The 25,689-nt window shown below is 41.6% G+C and overlaps 3 protein-coding genes across 8 annotated transcripts in view; 1 reads left to right on the top strand and 2 right to left on the bottom strand.

Annotated features, from left to right (window-relative positions):
* Positions 1 to 3,546: 3,546 nt before the first annotated feature.
* On the bottom strand, positions 3,547 to 10,850 carry LOC139615459 (immunoglobulin lambda-1 light chain-like). Of its 4 annotated transcripts, none has more exons than XM_071473481.1 (4): positions 10,715 to 10,850; positions 10,297 to 10,622; positions 5,037 to 5,070; positions 3,547 to 4,080 (listed from the first exon to the last, which is right to left on the bottom strand). In XM_071473481.1, the coding sequence occupies exons 1-4, from the start codon at positions 10,752 to 10,754 to the stop codon at positions 3,755 to 3,757; spliced, it is 726 nt and encodes a 241-aa protein (XP_071329582.1). In that variant the 5' UTR covers positions 10,755 to 10,850; the 3' UTR covers positions 3,547 to 3,754. The 4 variants fall into 4 exon arrangements, with proteins under 4 accessions (XP_071329582.1, XP_071329573.1, XP_071329564.1 ...); XM_071473472.1 differs by lacking the exons at positions 10,297 to 10,622; positions 10,715 to 10,850 and adding exons at positions 6,470 to 6,795; positions 9,787 to 9,877; XM_071473463.1 differs by lacking the exons at positions 10,297 to 10,622; positions 10,715 to 10,850 and adding exons at positions 6,470 to 6,795; positions 6,881 to 7,018.
* Positions 10,851 to 11,787: 937 nt separating this feature from the next.
* Positions 11,788 to 15,234, bottom strand: LOC139615474 (immunoglobulin lambda-1 light chain-like). Its single transcript, XM_071473505.1, has 3 exons — positions 15,101 to 15,234; positions 14,681 to 15,008; positions 11,788 to 12,323 (listed from the first exon to the last, which is right to left on the bottom strand). The coding sequence occupies exons 1-3, from the start codon at positions 15,138 to 15,140 to the stop codon at positions 11,966 to 11,968; spliced, it is 726 nt and encodes a 241-aa protein (XP_071329606.1). The 5' UTR covers positions 15,141 to 15,234; the 3' UTR covers positions 11,788 to 11,965.
* Positions 15,235 to 16,935: 1,701 nt separating this feature from the next.
* aatka (apoptosis-associated tyrosine kinase a) overlaps positions 16,936 to 25,689 on the top strand; it is a 34,245-nt gene continuing 25,491 nt past the window's right edge. Inside the window, exons 1-2 of one of the 3 annotated variants that reach the window (XM_071473382.1) lie at positions 16,936 to 17,412; positions 18,018 to 18,133. In XM_071473382.1, the coding sequence (XP_071329483.1) occupies positions 18,052 to 18,133 (82 nt within the window). In that variant the 5' untranslated portion in view covers positions 16,936 to 17,412; positions 18,018 to 18,051. Of the gene's footprint in view, positions 17,413 to 17,484; positions 17,914 to 18,017; positions 18,134 to 25,689 lie in introns of those variants that run through there. The other 2 variants (XM_071473364.1, XM_071473373.1) reach the window with 2 other exon arrangements.

Below are 25,689 nucleotides of genomic sequence, written 5' to 3'. Positions count from 1 at the left end.
ACCTCTTGTCCTGTAGAAACTGTGCGGACAGCACTTGGGAGAGGAGAAACCAGAGCCATAATATACAGATTATTTGTATATTATTTAATGGTTTCTATTCAAGAGTATTCATATGGTGTGTTTGTTTTGTTAGAGCATGTACATATAGCAAAGTGTATATAAGTATTGTACCACTGGGAAACATATGAGGATTTATGTGATACTCAGATCAATTTAAAAAATCATCACTTTTATGTTTATAATTAGAAGTTAAAGCAACATTGCTTCATTGCTTCACTCAAAGAAAAACATGTGTCAGCAGCTGAGAAAGCAGAAGTGATCAGTGAGGAGGTTTTTGTCACAGTGTAAATCACTGTGATATGTTCTCCTGAGCAGAGCTGCCCCATGTTTTACAGTAATAAACTGCTGAGTCTCCCTCCTCCACATTCTTGATGATCAAACGATAATCTGATCTTGACTGATGATTAGATGTAAACTTGGGAGAAGAGAAACCAGAGCCATACTCTACAGAGCTCCAGCTGTGATACCACCTCAGTACATACTGAGGAGCTCCTCCTGGAATCTGTTTATACCAGCAAGCAGGACTATTAGTAACAGTCCCCAGGTTACAGTCCATGGTGACTGTCTCTCCTTTCCTCAGCGTCACAACAGGAGGCTTCTGTGTCACCACCGTCACACCACTCACACCTGGAAACAACAAGATGACATGGAGTCAAGAGAAACACACAGACTGATGAATCCAACATGAGGTCAGAGCTGCAGTAAGTCGGCCTCCTTACATGTTAGAGCAGCGATGAGAGAGCAGAGGGTCCCCAGCATGGGAAGATCATCTTTATAAATTATTTATTTTAAAAGACTCTCAAGTCAGTTTTTCGTTGTTGTTCCTGTTGTCTGTGAAATCTTACTGATGTGTCTTGTATTAGGATTATTAACTCCAAAGGTTGTATCACATTTGTACTTTATTAAACCTGCCAAGTCTCAATAATAAACATGCTAATTGTAACTTCATCAGTTTTCAGGTTCATGTTTTCTTCCAGTTCTTTGTTACAACATGTTTTAAACAGTGTTCAGGATGTAGAGGAAGCACATCTGTTCACATTTCATCTCAGCTATTTGCTGAAGTTCTCTCGCACCAAGACAGACTTTCATGAAAACTCCTATGGTTCACATATTGGATTAATTATTAGTGGTTAACATATACTAATGTTTATTTTATCTAAATTTCTGTGAAAGCAAACACACGGAGCACACTGTATGTAACTACTGCTTGGATAGCTCTGAGGAATTAGGTAACAAAAAGATGTACAAGTTTGAAAGTCATATTTCTTTATGTTTATAATCTGAAGATACATGAAACATCTCCCTGGTAGCTGCAGTGACATCCAACATGTGTCAGCAGGTGAAAAGCAGAAGTGCTGAGTGAGGAGGTTTTTGTCACAGTGTGAATCACTGTGATACCCGCTCCTTTGCAGAGTCGTCCCATGTTTGACAGTAATAGACAGCAGTGTCTCCTGCCTCTGTTCTCTTAATGATGAACTGGTAATCTAAGTTTCTACACTCAACTCAGACTTCAACAGATAAAATCAGATTCAACCCTCTTCTTGTTATCAGCTGACTACAGGTGTGTTCAGTGACCAATCAGATTTTGCCACGATCCTCTTCGCACAGCCTCACCCACCTTTCCAATATGATGACATCACGATGGGGTCTAATCGCCAAAGAGTCTCACATCTCTCACTTCAGTTCTCTACAATTAACATAAAAGTGAGGATGTTAGATATTTATCCAGTTTATTCTAATTCATCTAATCATAAATCTGAGAATATGGATGAGCTGTCTGACAATTTGTGGCAAACTTCCTATAACATGACTCTTGTGTGATGAGTAGCAAGAGACATTAACATTTACTGAAAACAATGGTTTTTACAAGACTTAAATGAAGTTTGTGTTTTAATGGTTTCTATTCAAGAGTATTCATATGCTGCGTTTGTTTTGTTAGAGCATGTACATATAGCAAAGTGTATATAAGTATTGTACCACTGGGAAACATATGAGGATTTATGTGATACACAGATCATTTAAAAAAAATCATCACTTTTATATTTATAATTAGAAGTTAAAGAAAACATCGTCTCATTGCTTCACTCACAGTCAACATGTGTCAGCAGCTGAGAAAGCAGAAGTGATCAGTGAGGAGGTTTTTGTCACAGTGTAAATCACTGTGATGCCCACTCATTCACAGAGGTGTCCCATGTGCTACAGTAGTAAACTGCTGAGTCTCCCTCCTCCACATTCTTGATGATCAAACGATAATCTGATCTTGACTGATGAGTAGATGTGAACTTGGGAGAAGAGAAACCAGAGCCATAATATACAGAGCTCCAGTCATGACCAAACCTCAGCACATGCTGAAGAGCTCCTCCTGGAATCTGTTTATACCAGTAAGCAGCATAGTTAGTAACAGTCCCCAGGTTACAGTCCATGGTGACTGTCTCTCCTTTCCTCAGCGTCACAACAGGAGGCTTCTGTGTCACCACCGTCACACCACTCACACCTGGAAACAACAAGATGACATGGAGTCAAGAGAAACACACAGACTGATGAATCCAACATGAGGTCAGAGCTGCAGTAAGTCGGCCTCCTTACATGTTAGAGCAGCGATGAGAGAGCAGAGGGTCCCCAGCATGTTGTCAGTGTGTGCTGAGAACGGCCTTGTAACTTGGAAAGTGAGCTTACTGCTGACAGATGAGAGGCTGCGGAGGATGAGGAGAGGAGGTGCTGGAGGAGCAATTTAATACAACACTGAAACTGAGAGGGACTGACAGGAGGAGGAGCTGTGGTTACATCTACATGCTTTGTCATGTTTGTTGGTCTTTAATCCTCATTGGACAGAAATGTCTTTCATTTATCCATTATAGTCAGTGTAGGTGAACTCTTTAATTTACATTTATGCTTGATAATTCTTAATAATTTATGCTTGAACTTAAAAGATTTTCAGGAATCAACAACAATCATCTATTTCAGGATTTAAAACATAATTTAACATAATTTACACACATCAGAGTTAAACCGTCTCTGATTTGACCAAATGACAGTAATTAAAACATCAGTGTGTTTCCAGTCAGGGACAGTTTCCTCTCATTTTACAGAGGCCTGACACTTGACATCATTTACATGAAGCTATGAATCAGGACACGAGGCCTGCAGGTGCATCCTGGGAAGGAAGAGGGGGAGGAGCAGAGAGGTGATGCTTCACTGATGGAGGATGAAAACTCACTTTCAGTTGCTGCTCTATTGCAGAAAACAAAAAACAGACACAAATATACAAAACAGTTTCTCTATTATGTTTTTATTGAAAAGGTGAATGTTTTACAAAGTAAAGTTTATATTGAATAAAGTAGCAATGGTCTGTTACCTGTGTCTTCTGGATCTATATTTGCCTCTGACATGAATATCAGAAGAACATTAAACTCTTGTGAATGTTATCACAGTTTAGATATTTTTGCTGTAAGTGATATTTTCATCGGTGCAAATAAATACAAACAATTTCTTGATCACAGATTTTTTTCTTTTATTTTATTAAATGAATGATGAAAAATGCAGAAGATGCAAAGCTGATACAACACCTCCACCTAACTGTCACAACATTTATTACAAGCGTGCAGACACATCTTTTCTAACATGTGAACCTTGTCATGAGCAAACAGCACAAACAGTAAAGAAGCAGGTTTGAAACACTCATTCTGCTCCTCTACTATTCTTCAGTGGGACAGTCTGACTTGTTGATGTTTTTCTGTGAAGTCTGGGAGCCCAAAGACACTTTACATGTGTAAAGCTTATCCATGTTCCAGTCTGACGTCTGGATGGCCAGATAGCTGCTGATTTGGAAAGTGTGGTCTGGTTGTTGAACAGCGGTGCTGGTAGAGATCCCACTGCTCACTGGACTCCCACCAACCAACCAGGTCACATCTGCAAAAGGCACAGACTGACTGGACAGACAGACCAGAGAGGCTTTGTTGGACTGGAGCTCAGCACTGGACGGAGGGAAGACTGTCAGGACAGGAGGAGAGAGGCTGGAGCCTGAAAACACACGGACCACATTAATAACATGAGTAGGATCAAATTATTCATACAAAGCATGATAGTCACAGATTTATCTGATAATTGCTTTGACAACGCATCACACAGGAGACATAAAACATTTTGATCACCAAAGACGTAGAAAACAGATCATGCTCTATTTAAAAAAAATATTATTTTGTGACTAACTTCAAAATATTTCTACTACTTTCAATTTATATGTCTTCCAAACCAATAACATCATTTTAGTCACTAAAAACAATCTACACTATATACATCACTTGCCTTTATCATGTGAATAAAACCATGAACAATCAAAAATATTGAATTTTAAAAAGTCAAAATGAAACTTGGATAAAAAATTTAAAACATGCAAAACACATCAATCTATCTCAAAACAAAAATATTTTGACCTCCTTCTGTGTCTTTCAAAAATTTGATAAAATCATTTCAGTCTCTGTGATAAATTCAGATTTACCAGTCACTTTTCTATTTTGTGCAGATCAAACGACAACATTTTTTCATTTTAAAAATCCCAAATATAACTCAGGTATGTTCAAAATTATCAAGAAACTCTGGACATGTAGGAAAGAAATATTTCAAACACTGTAATTTATTATTAACAGTCCATTTAACGTAGGAATTTACGAAGTTAAAATGTGATAATTGAGCCCAGTCTTGTAATCTGTTAAAACTTCGTCAAACATCAACAAATATTTTGTTTGCAGAATTTATATGAAATGTTTCCAACATTGTGATTATTTGCAGATCTTTCCCTTCCATTCAAAGACACAGTCTGGTAACAAGACAAAACCAATGAACCAATACATTTATAATTCACTGTTAAATGATTTAAATAAATAGTCACGATTATATTTATTATTTTCAATTTTCTATCAATTTGAATCAGAAACATAAAACCAGTCTTGTGTAATGATCAGTTCAAAAGTTCTTACCTGTCACAATCAGCTTGGTGCCTTGTCCGAATACCACAGTGATTCAGTTTGTACACATGGCTGTACAAAAACCTCCTGACTCTCACTGATGAGGAGAGTGGAACTGAAACATCCTGTTGAGACCAACTTTCACTGTCAACATCTCATTCCCTTCATCAGTCTGTTTAGTTTACAAAACACTGCTGCACTTGTTTGAGACATTCTTGTCTCTTTGGAGGATTTTTAGATGTTCTGTTTCACTTCAGGTTTTCTTTGACTTTTGTGATGTTGATCAGAATTCATCAAATCTGCAGTGAGTCTCTCTCTGAGGTTTTTGTCACAGTGTGAATCACTGTGTTACAGCTGCATCAGCAGAGCTGTCCCATGTGTCACAGTAATAGACAGCAGAGTCTCCTGCCTCTGTTCTCTTAATGATGAACTGGTAATCTATGTTTGATGAGGACTTAGAGTTGAATCTGTCTGAGGAGAATCCTGTTCCAAAGCTGGGTGAACTGCTCCCATGGAGAAATCTCAGAACGTACTGAGGAGCTGCACCAGGAACCTGTTTGTACCAACTGACATAATTGTTATCATATCTCTGAATGTTGCAGTTGAGAACAACCTCTTGTCCTGTAGAAACTGTGTGGACAGCAGGCGTCTGGGTCAGCACTATCACTGCATCAACACCTGTCAACACACACACAGAAATACATGAGTGAAAGGTTTGTGTCTGAACATATGGACTATAAAAGGAAGGAGAAGAATATCTTACATGTTAGAGCAGCGATGAGAGAGCAGAGGGTCCCCAGCATGGGAAGATCATCTTTATAAATTATTTATTTAAAAAAACTCTCAAGTCAGAAGTTTGTCGTTGTTGCTCCTGTTGTCTGTGAAATCTTACTGATGTGTCTTGTGTTAGGATTATTAACTCCAAAGGTTGTATCACATTTGTACTTTATTAAACCTGCCAAGTCTCAATAATAAACATGCTAATTGTAACTTCATCAGTTTTCAGGTTCATGTTTTCTTCCAGTTCTTTGTTACAACATGTTTTAAACAGTGTTCAGGATGTAGAGGAAGCACATCTGTTCACATTTCATCTCAGCTATTTGCTGAAGTTCTCTCACACCAAGACAGACTTTCATGAAAACTCCTGTGATTCACATCTTGGATTAATTATTCATGGTTAACATATACTAATGTTCATTTTATCTAAATTTTTGTGAAAGCAAACACACGGAGCACACTGTATGTAACCACTGCCTGGATAGCTCTGAGGAATTAGGTAAAAATAAGATGTACCAGTTTGAAAGTCAACTGTCTTTATGTTTATAATCTGAAGATACAGGAAACATCTCCCTGGTAGCTGCAGTGACATCCAACATGTGTCAGCAGGTGAAAAGCAGAAGTGCTGAGTGAGGAGGTTTTTGTCACAGTGTGAATCACTGTGATACATATTCTTTTGCAGAGTTGTCCCATGCTTTACAGTAATAGACAGCAGAGTCTCCTGTCTCTGTTCTCTTAATGATGAACTGGTAATCTATGTCTGATGAGGACTTAGAGTTGAATCTGTCTGAGGAGAATCCTGTTCCAAAGTAGAGTGAACTGCTCCCATGGTAAAAACGTAGAACGTACTGAGGAGCTGCACCAGGAACCTGTTTATACCAACTGACATAATATCCATCATATCTCTGAATGTTGCAGTTGAGAACAACCTCTTGTCCTGTAGAAACTGTGTGGACAGCAGGCGTCTGGGTCAGCACTATCACTGCATCAACACCTGTCAACACACACACAGAAATACATGAGTGAAAGGTTTGTGTCTGAACATGTGGACTATAAAAGGAAGGAGAAGAATATCTTACATGTTAGAGCAGCGATGAGAGAGCAGAGGGTCCCCAGCATGTTGTCAGTGTGCGGTGTAAACGTCTCTTACTGTCCAGCTGAGAGGTGAGCAGGGTTGGAGTGTGAGGAGGAGAGAGACTGAAGCTTATAAAGACACTGAGGAGAGGAGAAGTGGAGGAGGAGGAGTTTCTACACTCAACTCAATATTTGTATGTTTTCAGATCATATTCACAAATCATTTCATTCTAAAAATCTCATGTTAGAATTTTGTTCTTGTTTTTCCTGTTGTCTCTGAAATCTCACTGATGGCTTTCATGTACGGATTATTAACTCTAAACGTTATATCACATTAATATTTTATTGAAGTTCCAGTGTCTCAAGAAATAAACATGCTAAATATACTATATTGTTCAGTTTCATGTTTTCTTCCACTTCTTTGTTGCAACAAGTTTTAAACAGTGTTCAGGACGTAGAAGCAACATATCTGTTCATCTTTCACCTCAGTTTCACACTTGGCTGAAGTCTCCTGCTTCATGTTCATGAAAACTCCTGTCATTCATGTATTTGAATCAAACCATTAATCTGTGAATATAAATAATATTTTGCCAGGTCAGAGAAACATTTCAATGTGTTTTGTTTATTTAATTTATTTATTTTTTCGACCTGAATTTAAAAAAAAAAAAAAAAAACGCATGTACTTTTGAAACTTTTACCTGTTTGATGAACTTTGGGCATGTTAAACAAGAATAAAGATTGGTTTTTGAGATTGATTTTTACTACAAGTAAAAGTGGAATAATCTTTACTACATGTGCACAAATGATAAGTAATGAGAGACAATAAATCTTGTTGTATATAATTATTTGTGCTTTGTGATTTACATTTTTCTGTGAAAGCAAATGCATGTAGCATCTATATATACAGTCAAGCCCGAAATTATTCATACCCCTGGCAAATTTTGACTTAAAGTTACTTTTATTCAACCAGCAAGTTTTTTCTTGATTGGAAATGACACAGGCATCTCCCAGAAGATAAGACGACATACAAGAGGCATCATTGTGGGAAAATATATTTCTCAGCTTTTATTTACATTTGAACAAAAAGTGGCATGTCCAAAATTATTCATACCCTTCTCAATAATCAATAGAAAAGCCTTTATTGGCTATCACAGCAATCAAATGCTTCCTATAATTGCTGACCAGCCTTTTGCATGTCTCCACTAGTATTGCTGCCCATTCATCTTTAGCGATGAGCTCCAACTCTTTCAGGTTGGAGGGTCTCCTTGCCGTCACCCTGATCTTTAGCTCCCTCCACAGATTCTCAGTTGGATTCAAGTCAGGACTCTGGCTGGGCCACTGCAAAACATTAATGTTTTTGTCCACTAACCATTTCTTCACCACTTTTGCAGTGTGTTTTGGGTCATTGTCGTGCTGAAATGTCCACTGGTGCCCAAGGCCAAGTTTCTCTGCAGACTGCTTGATGTTGTTGTTGAGAATCTTGATGTATTGCCCTTTTTTCATGGTGCCATTGTGCCAGTCTTCTTCTTTGTCTAGATGAGCATTTGCAAAGGCCAGGCAGGCTTTTGTGTGCCTTATCTGGAGAAGTGGCGTCCTCCTTGGTCTGCATCCATGGAACCCAGCAGTGTGCAGTGTCGGTTGGACTGTCTGCCTTGAGACGTTGCCACCAGCAGAGCCCAGATTCATCAGGATGGCCTTGGTGGTGATCCTTGGATTATTTTTCACCTCTCTCACTATCCTCCTGGCCGGCACAGGTGTCACTTTTGGCTTCCGACCACGTCCTCTGAGATTTTCTTCAGTGCGGAACGTCTTGTATTTTTTTAATAATACTTTGCACTGTAGACGCTGGAACTTGAAAACATTTAGATATGGCCTTATAGCCCTTTCCTGACTTGTGAGCAGCCACAATGCGCAGCTGCTGGTCCTCATTGAGCTCCTTTGTCTTAGCCATGACTGTCCACAAACCAACTGCAGAGAGCTGCTGTTTTTCACCTGTTGAGTTGATTAAAACAGCAGTTCCCAATGAATCAGGGTAATTAGGATGCTTTAGAACAGCTTGGACTATTTGGAATGGTAAAGAACTTTGGATTTTCCCATAGACTGTGACAGTTTGCAAAGGGTATGAATAATTTTGGACATGCCACTGTTTGTTCAAATGTAAAAGCTGAGAAATTCTTGATTCCACAATGATGCCTCTTGTACATTGTCTTATTATCTTCTGGGAGACGCCTGTGTCATTTCCAATCAAGAAGAAATTTGCTGGTTGAATAAAAGTAACTTACTCAAACTTTGCCAGCGGTATGAATAATTTCGGGCTTGACTGTAACTGGTAACAATCCACAGAAGCAATCATATTTTTTATTGCATGTACTACAAGAAGTTAGAGAAAACATCACCCTGATGGTTTCAGTCACAGTCAACATGTGTCAGCAGCTGAAAAAGCAGAAGTGTGTCGTGAGAAGGTTTTTGTCACAGTGTAAATCACTGTGATACGTACTCATTCACAGAGCCGTGAGCCTGCTACAGTAATAAACTGCTGAGTCTCCCTCCTCCACATTCTTGATGATCAAACGATAATCTGATGTTGACTGATGATTAGATGTGAATTTAGGTGAGGAGAAACCAGAGCCATAGGCTGGGAACTCTATCACCATGATAAAACTTCAGCACAAACTGAGGAGCTCCTCCTGGAATCTGTTTATACCAGCGAGAAGGACTGAGAGTAACAGTCCCCAGGTTACAGTCCATGGTGACTGTCTCTCCTTTCCTCAGCGACACAACAGGAGGCTTCTGTGTCACCACCGTCACACCACTCACACCTGGAAACAACAAGATGACATGGAGTCAAGAGAAACACACAGACTGATGAATCCAACATGAGGTCAGAGCTGCAGTAAGTCGGCCTCCTTACATGTTAGAGCAGTGATGAGAGAGCAGAGGGTCCCCAGCATGTTGTCAGTGTGTGCTGAGAACGGCCTTGTAACTTGGAAAGTGAGCTTACTGCTGACAGATGAGAGGCTTTAATACAACACTGAAACTGAGAGTGACTGACAGGAGGAGGAATTGAAATTAATCATTTTTTTACATGGTAATGTTTAGAAATTAATATTACAATAATCATTTTGTCCTAACTTTTATGATAAAGAGTTAGTGGAAAAAATGTCAAGTTCCTTTGATTCTTTATACTCTTTATGTTTATATTCTCTATATTCACTTGGTTCAGAAAATGTTTACAAAAAAACGTCTTTTCCTCAAGTTAAAATGACAAGACATCTACAGGTTATAAGTTGTGGCTCTGTGCACATGTAAAGCAACACACATGCATGGGCTGGTGTTTCCAGATGTCCAGATGTGTCAGAGACTCAGAAAGCAGAAGTGATCAGTGAGGAGGTTTTTGTCACAGTGTAAATCACTGTGATACAGCTGCATTAGCAGAGCCGTCCCATGTGCTACAGTAATAGACTGCTGAGTCTCCCTCCTCCACATTCTTGATGATCAAACGATAATCTGATCTTGACTGATGATTAGATGTGAACTTGGGAGAAGAGAAACCAGAGCCATAGTTTGGGGAGCTCCAGCCATGATAGTTCGCTAGCACAAACTGGGGAGCTCCTCCTGGAATCTGTTTATACCAGCCAGCAGCATAGTTAGTAACAGTCCCCAGGTTGCAGTCCATGGTGACTGTCTCTCCTTTCCTCAGCGCCACAACAGGAGGCTTCTGTGTCACCACCGTCACACCACTCACACCTGGAAACAACAAGATGACATGGAGTCAAGAGAAACACACAGACTGATGAATCCAACATGAGGTCAGAGCTGCAGTAAGTCGGCCTCCTTACATGTTAGAGCAGCGATGAGAGAGCAGAGGGTCCCCAGCATGTTGTCAGTGTGTGCTGAGAACGGCCTTGTAACTTGGAAAGTGAGCTTACTGCTGACAGATGAGAGGCTGTGGAGGATGAGGAGAGGAGGTGCTGGAGGAGCAATTTAATACAACACTGAAACTGAGAGGGACTGACAGGAGGAGGAGCTGTGGTTACATCTACATGCTTTGTGACTCTCATTTTAATCTGTTGTTTCCTTAATTTTATTAATAGTTGAAAGTGGAGGTGATGTCTCCCTCCTGCCTCTAAAATATTATACCATCATGAATTGAAAGTGATGTCCTGCTGCTTCCACACTGATAGATTTGTTTCTTTATCCACTTGTTAATAAATGGGATTCACAAATCTGATTCACAGATCTGATTTCGTAAAGTTTCTGAATCTTTATTCTTGTTGCTTTAGTCTCAGTTTAACATCAGCTTCATCTGATTTATAATTGTTCACATGTTAACAGAGACATCAAGAGCAGCATCTCAGATCTGACTCTGCACACATGAACATTATTTACACACATTTCAGCTAAACTGTCTGTGATTGACTTCATGTTAAGAATTAAAACATCAGTGTGTTTCCAGAGACAGGAGGGTTGATGACACTTGATCTCCTCATTTACATGGAGCTATAAATAAGGAGAGGAGGCCTGCAGGTGCATCGTGGGAAGGAAGAGGGGGAGGAGCAGAGAGGTGATGCTTCGCTGATGGAGGATGAAATCTCAGTTTCAGTTTCCGCTCATTTTATGTAAATCTTCAAACATTTTAACTGTTGCAGGCGACTAAAACCAGATAAAGTCATATGAATCTCTCTGTTGTGCTTTTATTACAAATGTAACAACAATTTATCTTTCTGAATTTAAATATACTGCACATGTTCAAGCAAGAATGAAACAAAAATATATGGATTATCTCTGTGTCCTTTATTAACCGTAACTGTCAGAGATAAATAATATTGAGAGAAGGTTAATTTCTCGAAAAATATTGATTAAAATATTTTCCCATCACCACGAATAAACACAAACAATTTTATGATCAAAGTTTATTGAATGAGTCTCTTAAATGCAGCAGATGCACAGCTGATACAACACCTCCACCTAACTGTCACAACATTTATTACAAGCGTGCAGACACATCTTTTCTAACATGTGAACCTTGTCATGAGCAAACAGCACAAACAGTAAAGAAGCAGGTTTGAAACGCTCATTCTGCTCCTCTACTATTCTTCAGTGGGACAGTCTGACTTGTTGATGTTTTTCTGTGAAGTCTGGGAGCCCAAAGACACTTTACATGTGTAAAGCTTATCCATGTTCCAGTCTGACGTCTGGATGGCCAGATAGCTGCTGATTTGGAAAGTGTGGTCTGGTTGTTGAACAGCGGTGCTGGTAGAGATCCCACTGCTCACTGGACTCCCACCAACCAACCAGGTCACATCTGCAAAAGGCACAGACTGACTGGACAGACAGACCAGAGAGGCTTTGTTGGACTGGAGCTCAGCACTGGACGGAGGGAAGACTGTCAGGACAGGAGGAGAGAGGCTGGAGCCTGAAAACACATGGACCACATTAATAACATGAGTAGGATCAAATTATTCACACAAAGCATGATAGCAACATATTTATTTGATAATTGCTCCCGCATCACATGGGAGAAATAAAACATTTAAATCTCAAAAAACATATAAAACAGATTATGCTCAAATTATTTTTTAAAAATCCTTCAGTCACAAACTTTACAAACATTACTTCAGTATAATTTAGCTCTGACTTAAATCCAAAATAAAATATCTGGATGGACATGAAGAGAGCATTTTATAATCAGGGGACTGATGACTTTTCCAACCCTGATATTAATATTTTTCAGAACTTTTTTTGTTAGTTTGATGGTGTATGGGTGATTTTGTAAAGCTGGGCATTTTATTTTGTTTCTTATGTGTTTTCATTTCAGCTTGGACACAATCATGTAAACTATTTCAAATGGGTACAATGATTTTCGATAGGCACTGTATACTATAGAATTGAGATATTTTTAGATCATGTTCACAAATCATTTTATCCTGAAAAGCTCACAAGTCAGATTTTTGTCGTTGTTGTTCCTGCTGTCTCAGAAATCTTACTGATGTGTCTTGTGTTAGGATTATTAACTCCAAAGGTTGTATCACATTTGTACTTTATTTAACCTGCCATGTCTCAATAAATAAACATGCTAAATGTAACTTCATCAGTTTTCAGGTTCATGTTTTCTTCCAGTTCTTTGTTACAACATGTTTTAAACAGTGTTCAGGATGTAGAGGAAGCACATCTGTTCACATTTCATCTCAGCTATTTGCTGAAGTTCTCTCACACCAAGACAGACTTTCATGAAAACTCCTATGGTTCACATATTGGATTAATTATTAGTGGTTAAAATAAAGTTGGGTTCATTTTATCTCATTTTTTGTGAAAGCAAACACACGGAGCACACTGTATGTAACCACTGCTTGGATAGCTCTGAGGAATTAGGTAAAAATAAGATGTACCAGTTTGAAAGTCAACTGTCTTTATGTTTATAATCTGAAGATACAGGAAACATCTCCCTGGTAGCTGCAGTGACATCCAACATGTGTCAGCAGGTGAAAAGCAGAAGTGCTGAGTGAGGAGGTTTTTGTCACAGTGTAAATCACTGTGATACGTACTCCTTTGCAGAGTTGTCCCATGTTTGACAGTAATAGACAGCAGAGTCTCCTGCCTCTGTTCTCTTTATGATGAACTGGTAATCTATGTTTGATGAGGACTTAGAGTTGAATCTGTCTGAGGAGAATCCTGTTCCAAAGCTGAGTGAATTGTCACCAAGAAAAAATTTCAGGATAAACTGAGGAGCTGCACCAGGAACCTGTTTGTACCAAGACACAGAAGCGCTATCATATCTCTGAATGTTGCAGTTGAGAACAACCTCTTGTCCTGTAGAAACTGTGTGGACAGCAGGCGTCTGGGTCAGCACTATCACTGCATCAACACCTGTCAACACACACACAGAAATACATGAGTGAAAGGTTTGTGTCTGAACATATGGACTATAAAAGGAAGGAGAAGAATATCTTACATGTTAGAGCAGCGATGAGAGAGCAGAGGGTCCCCAGCATGTTGTCAGTGTGTGGTGTAAACGTCTCTTACTGTCCAGCTGAGAGGTGAGCAGGGTTGGAGTGTGAGGAGGAGAGAGACTGAAGCTTATAAAGACACTGAGGAGAGGAGAAGTGGAGGAGGAGGAGTTTCTACACTCAACTCAGACTTCAACAGATAAAATCAGATTCAACCCTCTTCTTGTTATCAGCTGACTACAGGTGTGTTCAGTGACCAATCAGATTTTGCCACGATCCTCTTCGCACAGCCTCACCCACCTTTCCAATATGATGACATCACGATGGGGTCTGATCGCCAAAGAGTCTCACATCTCTCACTTCAGTTCTCTACAATTAACATAAAAGTGAGGATGTTGGATATTTATCCAGTTTATTCTAATTCATCTAATCATAAATCTGAGAATCTGGATGAGCTGTCTGACAATTTGTGGCAAACTTCCTATAACATGACTCTTGTGTGATGAGTAACAAGAGACTTTAACATTTACTGAAAACAATGGTTTTTACAACATTTAAATAGAATTTGTGTTTTAATGGTTTCTATTCAAGAGTATTCATATGGTGCGTTTGTTTTGTTAGAGCATGTACATATAGCAAAGTGTATATAAGTATTGTACCACTGGGAAACATATGAGGATTTATGTGATACTCAGATAAAATCATTTAGAATTTTAAAACTCATATATTTTACATTTATAATTAGAAGGTAAAGAAAACATCGTCTCATTGCTTCACTCAAAGCCAACATGTGTCAGCAGCTGAGAAAGCAGAAGTGATCAGTGAGGAGGTTTTTGTCACAGTGTAAATCACTGTGATACGTCTTCCTGAGCAGACCTGTCCCATGTTTGACAGTAATAAACTGCTGAGTCTCCCTCCTCCACATTCTTGATGATCAAACGATAATCTGATGTTGACTGATGATTAGATGTGAACTTGGGAGAAGAAAAACCAGAGCCATACACTACAGAGCTCCAGTCATGTTGAAACCTCAGTACAAACTGAGGAGCTCCTCCTGGAATCTGTTTATACCAGATCGCTGGAGAGTTAGTAACAGTCCCCAGGTTACAGTCCATGGTGACTGTCTCTCCTTTCCTCAGCGCCACAACAGGAGGCTTCTGTGTCACCACCGTCACACCACTCACACCTGGAAACAACAAGATGACATGGAGTCAAGAGAAACACACAGACTGATGAATCCAACATGAGGTCAGAGCTGCAGTAAGTCGGCCTCCTTACATGTTAGAGCAGCGATGAGAGAGCAGAGGGTCCCCAGCATGTTGTCAGTGTGTGCTGAGAACGGCCTTGTAACTTGGAAAGTGAGCTTACTGCTGACAGATGAGAGGCTGTGGAGGATGAGGAGAGGAGGTGCTGGAGGAGCAATTTAATACAACACTGAAACTGAGAGGGACTGACAGGAGGAGGAGCTGTGGTCTAAACCTATGACACACTCAGATAGGGGTCATATATTTAAATGTAATTAGTAAACATAAGATCAATAAATTCTGAGATGGTATGAACCATTTTTCATCTTTTAATGATTCAGTCAACATTTTAATATGTTTGTGTAATTCTCCCTGCTCATAGAGGACTTTGTGACTGTTTATGTAAAGATTGTAAAACTACCAAAATTGAAATTAGTCATTCTTTTCACCTGATAATGTTTAGAAATTAATATTACAATAATCATTTTTGTCCTAACTTTTATTATTAAGAGTTTGTGGAAAAAATTTCAAGTTCCTGTGATTCTTTATATTCTTTATATTTATATTCTCTATATTCACTTGGTTTAGTAAAAGTTTACAAAAAAACATCTTTTATGATTCAAGTTTTCCTCAGGTTAAAATGACTTGAAATGATCTACAGGTTATAAGCTGTGGCTCTGTGTACATGTAAAGCAACACACACGCACCAGCTGAATAATCCACTAGTCACCACTAAAACATGTGTGTGTTTCCAGGACAGAGAGCTGACACTTACATTCTTAATTTACATGAAGCCAAATAAAGATGTTTGTAGGTGTTTGCATCTGAGAGAGAGAAGTTCTGCGTGTGTGTGTGTGTGTGTGTGTGTGTTAAAACTACTTCAATTATTGCAAGTGCCCTCTGTGCCTTTCTAAAAGTAATCCAGTGCTGCTCTCTAGCGTGCATTCAACATAACAACACTGTGTACTGAATATTTTCTTATTCGTTGTCATCATGTTGAGCAGATTAAACCTCATGAAGTCAAACATACAGATCTGTTGAAAGAAATAAGTGAAAAAGTCCATATTAAAGACGATGGAGTCATTTTATGAAGTCATATCTCAAATCGAAATTCAAATGAATTTCCAAAACAAATAAAAACATAAAACAGTTTACATAGTGAAATAGCCAATAGATAAGCAGACTGTAATTTAGTAGATGTCTATGGTATTAAGATAATGTTTATTTTTAATTTGATGCTGGAGATAAATGTGGTGGAAGTGCACTGGGATTAATCGGTCTGCTTTACTGATGACAACCACCAGAGGGCAAGTAGCAAATATCAATGTGTGTGTGTGTGTGTGTGTATGTGTGTGTATTTGTGTGTGTGTGTGTGTGTGTGTGTGTGTGTGTGTGTGTGTGTGTGTGTGTGTGTGTGTGTGGGTGGGTGGGTGGGTGGGGGGGTGTTATAGGACAGGAGTGTAATAGCAACGTTCATTTTGATTTCCTCTGTTTAAAGATTATATCTGTCCAACAGATCAGGGCTCTGTGAGTCTCTTGGAGTCAGTTTGAATGATGAGTAAAATGCTTAAATAACGGTTTGCACAAATCATCAGAATGTACAGCCCAGCAGAATAAACAGTCAAGCAATGCAACTCTCAACCCACAGAGCCAGTGTGAGTCAGGTAGTCAGCCAGAAAAAAGAGCATTGGACCATACAGTCATAGTTCTAGACCATGTTAAAGATGCACGTATACAGCAAATCACCGTGGAATGCACAGTTATCCACGCTGATAGCATGTGCAGAAAATGCACATGGGGAGTGGGGGGGGGGGGTAGTTGGAATAGTGACACACACTGTAGCTACGCCAGTGCCCTTTGTCATGGCGAGGCCGGTGTTTCCTGCCTCCTCCAGCTCAGTGACTGTCCCCGCTCACCTGTCCACCTGTCCACCAGTCGTCCTGCCCAGTCTCCCCGCCCCCGCCACTCACCTGACCACTGGCTACTTCTCTGCACACCTGTCAACCTGCAGCCTCCGCACTGCATCTCACTTATCTGCTTTCAAAAAACGTTTCAGCGTTGCTTGTGACTTGGTGGACCCAGCAGACTATTGTAATGTCCCACACCTCCACCAGTGTCTCCACTTGCCTCGCTCTCCAGAGTCTGCGCAGGGAACAGCGGTGGTGGGATGTTCGTGCGTGTTTGGTGATGGTGGTGATTGGTGGTGTTTCCAATTTCAGCGAAAGCATATTTCAGTTTCAACCACCCGCAATGGCAAGACCGGTGTAGAAATGTCTGTCAAGTGTGCCAGAGAAACCCGGAGCACAACGGAAATCAAGCTGAGATTGTCTTCAAAATTACCTTCTGGTACGTCAGAGAGTTTTTACTTTGAAGGCTGTAAACGGAAGTGCCTTTATACTAAATCTGGCTTGACACTGGTGCAAAATGTCGCGCAGCGTTTCTGTGCCTGAGCTGTCACGCAAATGCGCATCGCTGACCGACGCATCTTTTTTTGAAACGAATCATTTGCTCCGCCAGTAATCGGCATGTTACATGTAGTGCGCGTCGAGGAGCAAACAGAGGTTTATTCTGAAAGGAAGGCAAATGGGATCTCACCAAATGTTTGGAGAAGTCAGGGCTTGACAGTGTATAAAATCGGTGTAAATAAGGGATAAGCGTTTCACCGGGTGACCTAGTGGGTGCACTAAACCTGTCCAGAATAGCAGTGACGAGAAACAAGGAGTATACTATTGTCAAACAAGTCAACCAACAGATGTGGTAAAATGGAAATGACCGTCAACATCTGTCTCCAAATCTGTTCGAGCTGAAGGTGGAGCGGGATTTTCTTGGGGGGGGGCTTTCTGTGAGGTGTGATGGAATAAAATGCTGCGCATTCCTGCTTCTTCTACAGCTTACCTACATTTTAAATGCACCTGAGTCGAGAATTTATCCTTGCCATTTTTTGTGTTTAGGCTTTTGCTGTCTTCTGCAAACGCAACGAGGAGGATGGTCTTTGCCCTACATGTGATTGTCATGTCTTCGGCGTTTTTCAACCCCAGTTTTGCCTTCAGCTCTCACTTTGACACAGGTAAGGGTGAGAATGATGACTTGAATCAGGGCGTTTATCGATTTGCTGCAGATCTGCGGGTGGTTTTTGTGTTTTTTTCATGATCAGGCTGAGTGTTCTCCTCTGTATCTGGTGTCTTGAATCTCTGTGTCTTGGTGCTTTAACACTGTATATATAATTTCCTTAGTCACTAGCAGCAGCAGCAGCAGCATCACCATATCAACACCATCATCTCTACAGTGATCCTAAACCTCAAAAGATTAGCTCAGGTATGGAGGTTGTGCATTCAGTCAGTCCCTTATAGCTTGGTGAGAAGAGGGTTAAAAGTTGTGCCTGCAGTGAATCTGCATAGTCCTCCGTGTACATCACTGCAGCTGAGTGTGTGCATGTGTGTACAGTATGTGTTTGACGTGTGAGTGGTGACTGCCTACAGCATTTCAGAGGTGACCTGCTGACAGAGGTGCATGGCTCTGCTGTTTGAGGTTGCGGTGCTTTGCGCCCGCTCGGATGCAGTGTTTAATCATCCTCTGGGTTGCAGGGTGATGCCTGGCAAAGGAGAGCCCAGGTGCTGGTGCAGTGCTACGGGACCCCTGAGCAGGAGGTCATGGCTGTGCAGACAAACCTGTGTGAGGGCTTGAATTAGAGCAGAATAAATAACTGCATGCAAGTGTAAACAGGACCAAGAGAGTCCCTGAACTGGGCACAGTGTGCTCGGCATACAAATGATGGTGAGACCAGTGGCTCTCAAGTTTCAGGCGCTATCTCTCCTCCCCAAACTGCACACTCTCAGCGATCTCTGATCCGTCTTTGTATTTTTATTCCACCCTCCTCTATCATCCCATGACTCTCTTCACTTCTCAGTCTGTGTATCTAAGCTCTGCTGCTCCTCAGTCAGAATGTGACACTAAAAGTGGCTTATACTGAAAGTCAAATAGGTTGTTTACAGGAGGTATGCTGTTCTTGTGCATTGCAACAACATTATAGAATATGGTAAGAAATAAATATTATTGTGACAGAACCTCAAACTGACACTTTATTAAGGTAAAGCGCCATAGCAACTAAGTGAAGAGTACTGTTTTATATGTTAAAGCTTTTCGCTTTGGACCTGAAAATTCAATATTACAGATAATATAAGACTGACATAGGTATAGTCCGCTAATATGACACGAGAGCTTTGGAAGATTTGTTCATAAATAATGCTTGGACTGTGAGAAACAGATATTTGGAAAACAGCTCTGAGAGCAGTTCTCAGTCTGGACTGTGGAGAGGATGCTGAGCTGGCTATTTCTGGTTCTAAACAGTGAAACATGATACAAACCTACCAGAGGAGTGTAATCTTTTAATTTGAGGCAAGATAAATGGTTCCCAGCTGAATTATGAGTAAATTGCCCGCTAACCGTGGCTCTACTGGGGCATCTCCTAATTTAATTGTCTTGGTATTTTCCTTCATGGATGTGGTCACAGGTTTGGAACATTTCCCCTCAAGAAGGTGCTCATATTTTCTTTCCTCAGCTGATGGCAGCAGAATGAATAGCCTCAGTGACAGGTCAGGAGCTCATGCATCGGGATTGGTTAGTTTTAGGTGGAGGGTGGGGGCATGAGTGGGCATGTACATGTAGCTTGTATGTACCCGGAGTAGAAGAGGGCTGGATCGTCAATCCCCCTGTCATAATGATCTAAATTTCTCATAAGAGCAGCGCCTCAGTAGCGATCCTGTTCCTTCCCAGTAATTGGACTGAGAATCAATGTTGCCAAGGTGATGGAGGGGGGCGTGTGAGGAGGAACCAATCATTCTCATGGCCAGAGAACAGGACAGGGAAATGCTAGAGTCCCTTAAAGGGGAGGGAACACTCAGGGAGGAGCAGCATTCAATCAGCTGTAGTTGCTGATATGCTGGCTTTGAGGCGAAGGGGCAGATTAATAAAACACATTTACAACCAAGCATACCTCAGGAATCTGATTTGGAGAGAAAAACATTGCTCATGATGAGCAAATGCCAAAAGGCTCAGACTGTGGTCAGACAGACCGAAGATAGCAATGTGAAAAATGATGGGGAGGTGTGTTACACAATTCCACCATTTTGGATTCAGCAAACTGTTTTGACCATTTTAATCACGCAGGCCAGTCGCGTGTTTTGCTTGATTGATTAGAGATCAAATGTCAAATTCAGTCAGCATTTGAACTGTAGCACCCCTCGAGCCATCCTCCACAGCTGCACTTCCTCTCTGTGCCCTGGGCTATGTAAGAACATAGTGTGCTCTACCTCTGCACACACACACGTTCGCTCACACATGCACAAACACAGACAGAGGGAAAACAACCATGGGGCCAGGTCAGACGTCACATTGCATGGTGTTATATAAGCCATCAGGAGGGGACGGACACACCGTAGCAGGATTGTCGATCTCCTGACTACCTCGGTCATGGGGGGGGTGAGGGGGGGGCGGCGGGGGGACTCACCCATTGTGTGTGCTATTCTGCACCAATGACAACTGCAGCTGGCACCTGGCTTGCTACTGCTTCAGCACCACGGAGAGCTCTCCCATCAGGAGAGGGAGCAGATGCCAATGTGTGAGGGGGTAGCTTTTTAAAAATGCGGCTGCATCCTTGGTAGAGAGTTAATATGCATCACGTCTCTGTCAGGGCAACAGAAGACAGACTGACCTGGATGACAGCACTGATACAACAACAAGCTGATAATGCAGCACTGTGGGAGGCCCTTTCAACAGTCTTCGCTGATGCCTGGAGGTGGCAGTGGCGGCCAGCGCGCATTTTACAGACAGTGTCGTAACGTAGACAGTTTTCCATCTCACGGCATAATTCATAATGCACATTCCACATGCGGGAAGGCTTACACGTGTCCTCACATGCACATGGACTCGACACTGCAGACTGTAACCAAGGTGGTAGCGATGTCGGAGAGGAAAGATGTTAAAAATGGTATCTTGACTTGCTCTCAGAGCTCCTCCCACTGACTGGGTCAGGACAAGCCAGCCACCACTGACTATTTGATTATTCATCTCTCCATGTGTAACACCAAGCACTTTGGTTACATAAGTCTGCCTCTGGAGGAACTAGAAAAAGAATGAAGTGGATTTAAGCAGTCAAGGGGAACCATCTATGTCTCCTCCATGTGCTCTCTGTGCGATGATGTGGGCGATGTGGGTTTACTGGTGTCACACTCCATTGAAGGCTTGTGAAACTGCGTGGTTGTTTGTTTTAGAGAGGGACCCATGCAGTCACCAAGCTCTCTTTCATTTCTGGTTGAATTAGCTGTAAATGCTGGAGCGCGTTGAGAGCTATTTAGCAACACCTCAAATGGTGGTGAATGGCAGTGGGGATGTTTGCTGGTGAGGAAGAGAAGTTGAGGTGAAGTGGGCTGATTTTTTAGGGATGTTTTATGATGATGATAAAAAGGCAGGAAGGAAAGAGAACAAGGAGGCATGTTCTTGTCTTTAAAAGGGACAGCTCTAAGAAGACATTTTGGTGGAAAATGTGTGAGTGCAAATTCACTGCATCTGCATGTGTGGGAGTTTGCTTAACAATAGGATTGGGAAAACAAAATATGGGAGGAATAATGAGTGGAGCATTGGAGTCTGCATAACTCACACTAACATGTTTTGCTCAGGTATGTTTGCATTTCATTTCATTTCACACAGACACAGACACAGACACACACACACACACACACACACACACACACACACACACACACCCACTGGCGTTGTCTGCATCATGAGACTTGGCCTGAAATGTCATCTCAAGTGCATATTTGTATGTCTGCATATGGTTTGCACATGCATCCAGTTTGTGTTTATCAGCCAGGGGCCTAAGCACACGAATGCCCAAATACTCCTTCTCGGAGTGTGTGTGTGTGCATGTGTGTGTGTGTGGGTGTGTGTGTGTGTGTGTGTGTGTGTGTGTGTGTGTCTATGTGCAGATTTTTCTTGTCTTAATATCCATAAGTGTCCTTCATCAGGGGTTTCTCTTTCTCAGTGTTACTGTTTTATCTGAGGCTGTGAAGAAATTATGGAAATAAAACCTTTGTTGTTTTCCAAGTATCTTTGTTAAACCATGAATATACCACAACCATAAAAAGGTAACTTTATATAAATAAATGAAACTGGCTGTTCAAAATTCAATAATGGCAGAACTGTATTTCCTCATCTTCGGTGCTGTGTATGTATATATACACTTTTTCATTTTTCTGTCGTTTAATAAATTGTGAGGATTGCTTTGTCACTCTATGCAATTGGTCACAAAATGTTTAACATGATTGGTAGTGCTTGTCCACAGGATTGTTAGTGCTGGCCCTTGTCAAAATTTACATTGCCTATAAACTGTGTTGCTTCCTGTTGCAAAGAAGATCCTTGAATCCTCAGTCGAGTTTCCTCCTCTACTTGACTCAAGAGGATAAACATGTTGTCATTCCATTCAAACGTCTGTTTGCCAGTGTGATAAACAACGAACAGCTTTTGTTCCATTTGTGCGGAACAGTAGCTCTGATTTTTTTTTGTGCTGCATAATAATCAACCAATTCAGCAGATTAATCTCAAAATCTGACCCAGCAGCCCACATTGCAAAACGCAGAACAGAGGCAAGTAGAGGCCTACTAGTCTCCTCTGCAGTGACATGTGCATATATTGATCATAATAATGACTCAAATAAATGAATTATTGATCTTAAATGGTACAGCTGCGTGTGTGGTTAATTAATCTGTGGAATTAACTGGAAAGATCTGCCCATTACAGACAAACTAGATATTCAGCCCCTTTCTTTCCAGCAGTGTGCCCTTGCTTGGGCTGTCGGGGGACGGACATGACAGGCCTGTAATGCTGATCCATGGTGGTCCTTCTGGGCTCTCACTCCCAGTTAATGACAGTTATCATGGCTCTGTCCAGGCCTGTGTATCCCTCTGCCATCTGCAGTCATTCACAAATAGCATGACCAGACAACGGCAGAGAGGATGCAAATCGGTGGAGGATACCGTACCCTGCCATTAATCACGTCATGCTGTTCCCTCTGCTGTCATCCTTTCCTGAGACCGGCATATCTGTGCACATGTGCATGTGTGTGTGTGTGTGTGTGTGTGTGTGTGTGTGTTTGCCTCCTCCTCTGCACCTGTCTGTGTTCAGCCCTCCCTCATCAAAGTCTCACACTCCTTACTGTCTCGCACTTTTAATTCCTTTACTCCTCACGCATTTTTTCATCCTCCCAGCTCCTGCTTTAGCTTCCCTTATATCTCCAGAGCATTTTCTCTCCCCCCCTCTGTCCTAACTCATGATCTCTCCCCTCTTAATGCAGCTTGTTACAGAGGGTTGCTGTTGGATGTTTTCTCTCTTGGGAAGCCAGGCTGTGTCCGAGCACAGCCGACTTCTCCTTGAATGCAGCCCACTAGCTCTCCCATTGGCTGCCGGACGTGAAAAAAGAGGAGGACAAAACTCTAGACACTCTGCATCCTTTGACGGTGTCGCTGTACATATAGAACAAGTCTTTAAAAAGAGATGCTCAAATTACATCCCGACGCCAAGTGTGAGCTCACCACTTGAGCCAGTGATTCACCTGTAAAGATTGTCCCTATGCATTTTATTTACACGCCCACAAAAGCAGTGGAGAATCAATATTTAGCTTGGCTTGTATACAGGCCTCTCAGCCACTGTAAGCTGAATGTTTTCAGCGTTGACCTGCTGAAGGCTGCACCTCTCATCCCACGAGCTCCAATCAAATATCATCGGAGCTTTGCAAGGGATAATGAATGTAAACTCTTCACAACAGACTAACAGCTCTGCTCCTGCCGCCTCCTAACTGACCTGTAAATCTAAACCTTAAGGTCATACTTCTACACTGTCTCTATCTGTCCTGTCCTGTCCCGTCCTGTCTGCTGTATCCTCAGCACTCCCCCCATCATTCCTCCACCTCCACTATCAGACGTGTGTGTGAGTGCGTGTGTTGTCGTTGGAAACCACTTGGTGCAGCCCAAGCAGGGCAGATGGAGGAGCTTGTTTGCCCCTGCAGCACTGTCCTGAATGTAAACGCACGCTCCGAGAGATTTGGGACTCTTTCTGCTCCTGCTCCTGCACTTTTTCTCTCTCCTTCTATGTGTCTTCTTTCTTTCCTCCTTACACTTGGTCACAAAGTTTCATGTTTTAACCATTAGTAGCATCAAGAGGAGGTGGAAGGTTGGATAACGGCCTAAATAATGGCAGCAGTGTATGGTGAGGTGACACTAACCTCCACAGATTAAAGTCTTCCATAGTCTTTTTTTTTTTTTTTTTTTTTTTTGCAGTATATGACATGCAGCTTGGCCATTAGTGTCTTCTGGGCTTGTTTCTAAGCTCTAAAATAATTGAGTGTCCTGTTGCGGCTGAAGGTCAAAGTGTCAGACCAATGTTACATCTTGAGATGTGCTGTCGGATAGACAGAAAGGTTTGGAGCAACCTACTTTTGCAGGCCAGCTCAGTCTTCCTAACGGACACAAAGCCCAGTCTGTGTCCGCTGACCACGCATCAATTTTCAGCCTTGTACTTAACACAATAGTTGCATAAATGTGTGTCCCTATTTGTATCCACTCTGCTAATTGCAGTAGAAACGGTATCTCACCCTCTCTCTTTGTCTCCACCTCACTCTTTCTCAAGACGATTTGATTGCAGTGGTGTGTAGTTTGGCTCAGTGCCCACCCTGCAGCACTGTCATTACTTGGTCCTCTGGTCAAAAACAAGAACTGGTGTGTGTGTGTGCGTGTGTGTGTGTGTGTGTGGGTTTGTGCATGCTTGGCAATCATACAGCAGGAGAGAGAGAGAGACTGAAGTAAAAGGAGACCACAGAGGGGAGTATGCAGCAGAGAAACATTTAATTCACCCCTCCGTCTGTCTGTGGTGTGTAGGAGCTCCTTCTCATTGACTTTGTCACAGGGGTTGCTGCTGTCAGGAGCAGAAACAACAGCCCACCTTTCTCAGTTACCACGGAAACTCCAAAGTTATCCTGTGCAGCCCAGTGCAAGACCTTCACTGGGCTTTCTGTGTGGGTGCATGTTCTCGCGTTCATGTGTGAATATGAACACATGGCTCGGCCCTGGCCTTGATAACACGTGTGGGAGGGATTGTAATATCCCTCACTCCGCTTTCAGTCAAATCCCTGTTTTCTCTCCTTGGCCTGTTTGTCCTCTATCCCTCTCCAATTTGTGTCCCTTTTGGAACAACTGAGTTGAGTGCATGGTGAGCGCTATCATGTATGAAGGTAGTTACACATAGGAAGCAGTAGACCCGACGCTCACTGGCTTCAGGAACACAAAGCTCTACCTCAGTGGTGCATGCCTTATTTATGATCTACCATGAAAAGCTCAGTGGCTGTGCTTAACACACCGCATTCTCATCTTGTACATACACGCATGAACACACATACACACAGTTGAACCCAGCTTTCCTTCGCGTTCCTCCTTTCTTCCTCGGCCTTCATCTTTCATGTCTATAATTCTCTCACACTGTCTGGTATTTCATTAAGCAACCTCTGAAAGTAAAACATGCTTAAACAGGCTTACTTCTATGCTTTTTTTTATTTGTAGATCTAATTCTCGCATC

This window comes from Trachinotus anak, unplaced genomic scaffold (assembly GCF_046630095.1).
Source record: "Trachinotus anak isolate AG129_WGS33_773 ecotype Australia unplaced genomic scaffold, CSIRO_AGI_Tana_v1 ptg000003l, whole genome shotgun sequence".
Lineage (NCBI taxonomy): Eukaryota > Metazoa > Chordata > Actinopteri > Carangiformes > Carangidae > Trachinotus > Trachinotus anak.
Note: the sequence above shows the minus strand (reverse complement) of the source record. Positions and strands in the feature narration are given on the sequence as shown.

Coding starts and splice junctions, on each gene's coding strand:
- LOC139615459 (XM_071473481.1), bottom strand. CDS start 10,754: ATGCTGGGGACCCTCTGCTCTCTCATCGCTGCTCTAACAT. Junction 10,623..10,714: donor TCTCATCGCTGCTCTAACAT/GTAAGGAGGCCG, acceptor TGTTGTTTCCAG/GTGTGAGTGGTGTGACGGTG. Junction 4,081..5,036: donor CACCAAGCTGATTGTGACAG/GTAAGAACTTTT, acceptor GTGTGTTTTCAG/GCTCCAGCCTCTCTCCTCCT.
- LOC139615474 (XM_071473505.1), bottom strand. CDS start 15,140: ATGCTGGGGACCCTCTGCTCTCTCATCGCTGCTCTAACAT. Junction 15,009..15,100: donor TCTCATCGCTGCTCTAACAT/GTAAGGAGGCCG, acceptor TGTTGTTTCCAG/GTGTGAGTGGTGTGACGGTG. Junction 12,324..14,680: donor AGGTCTGCTCAGGAAGACGT/ATCACAGTGATT, acceptor ATTTGATCCTAC/TCATGTTATTAATGTGGTCC.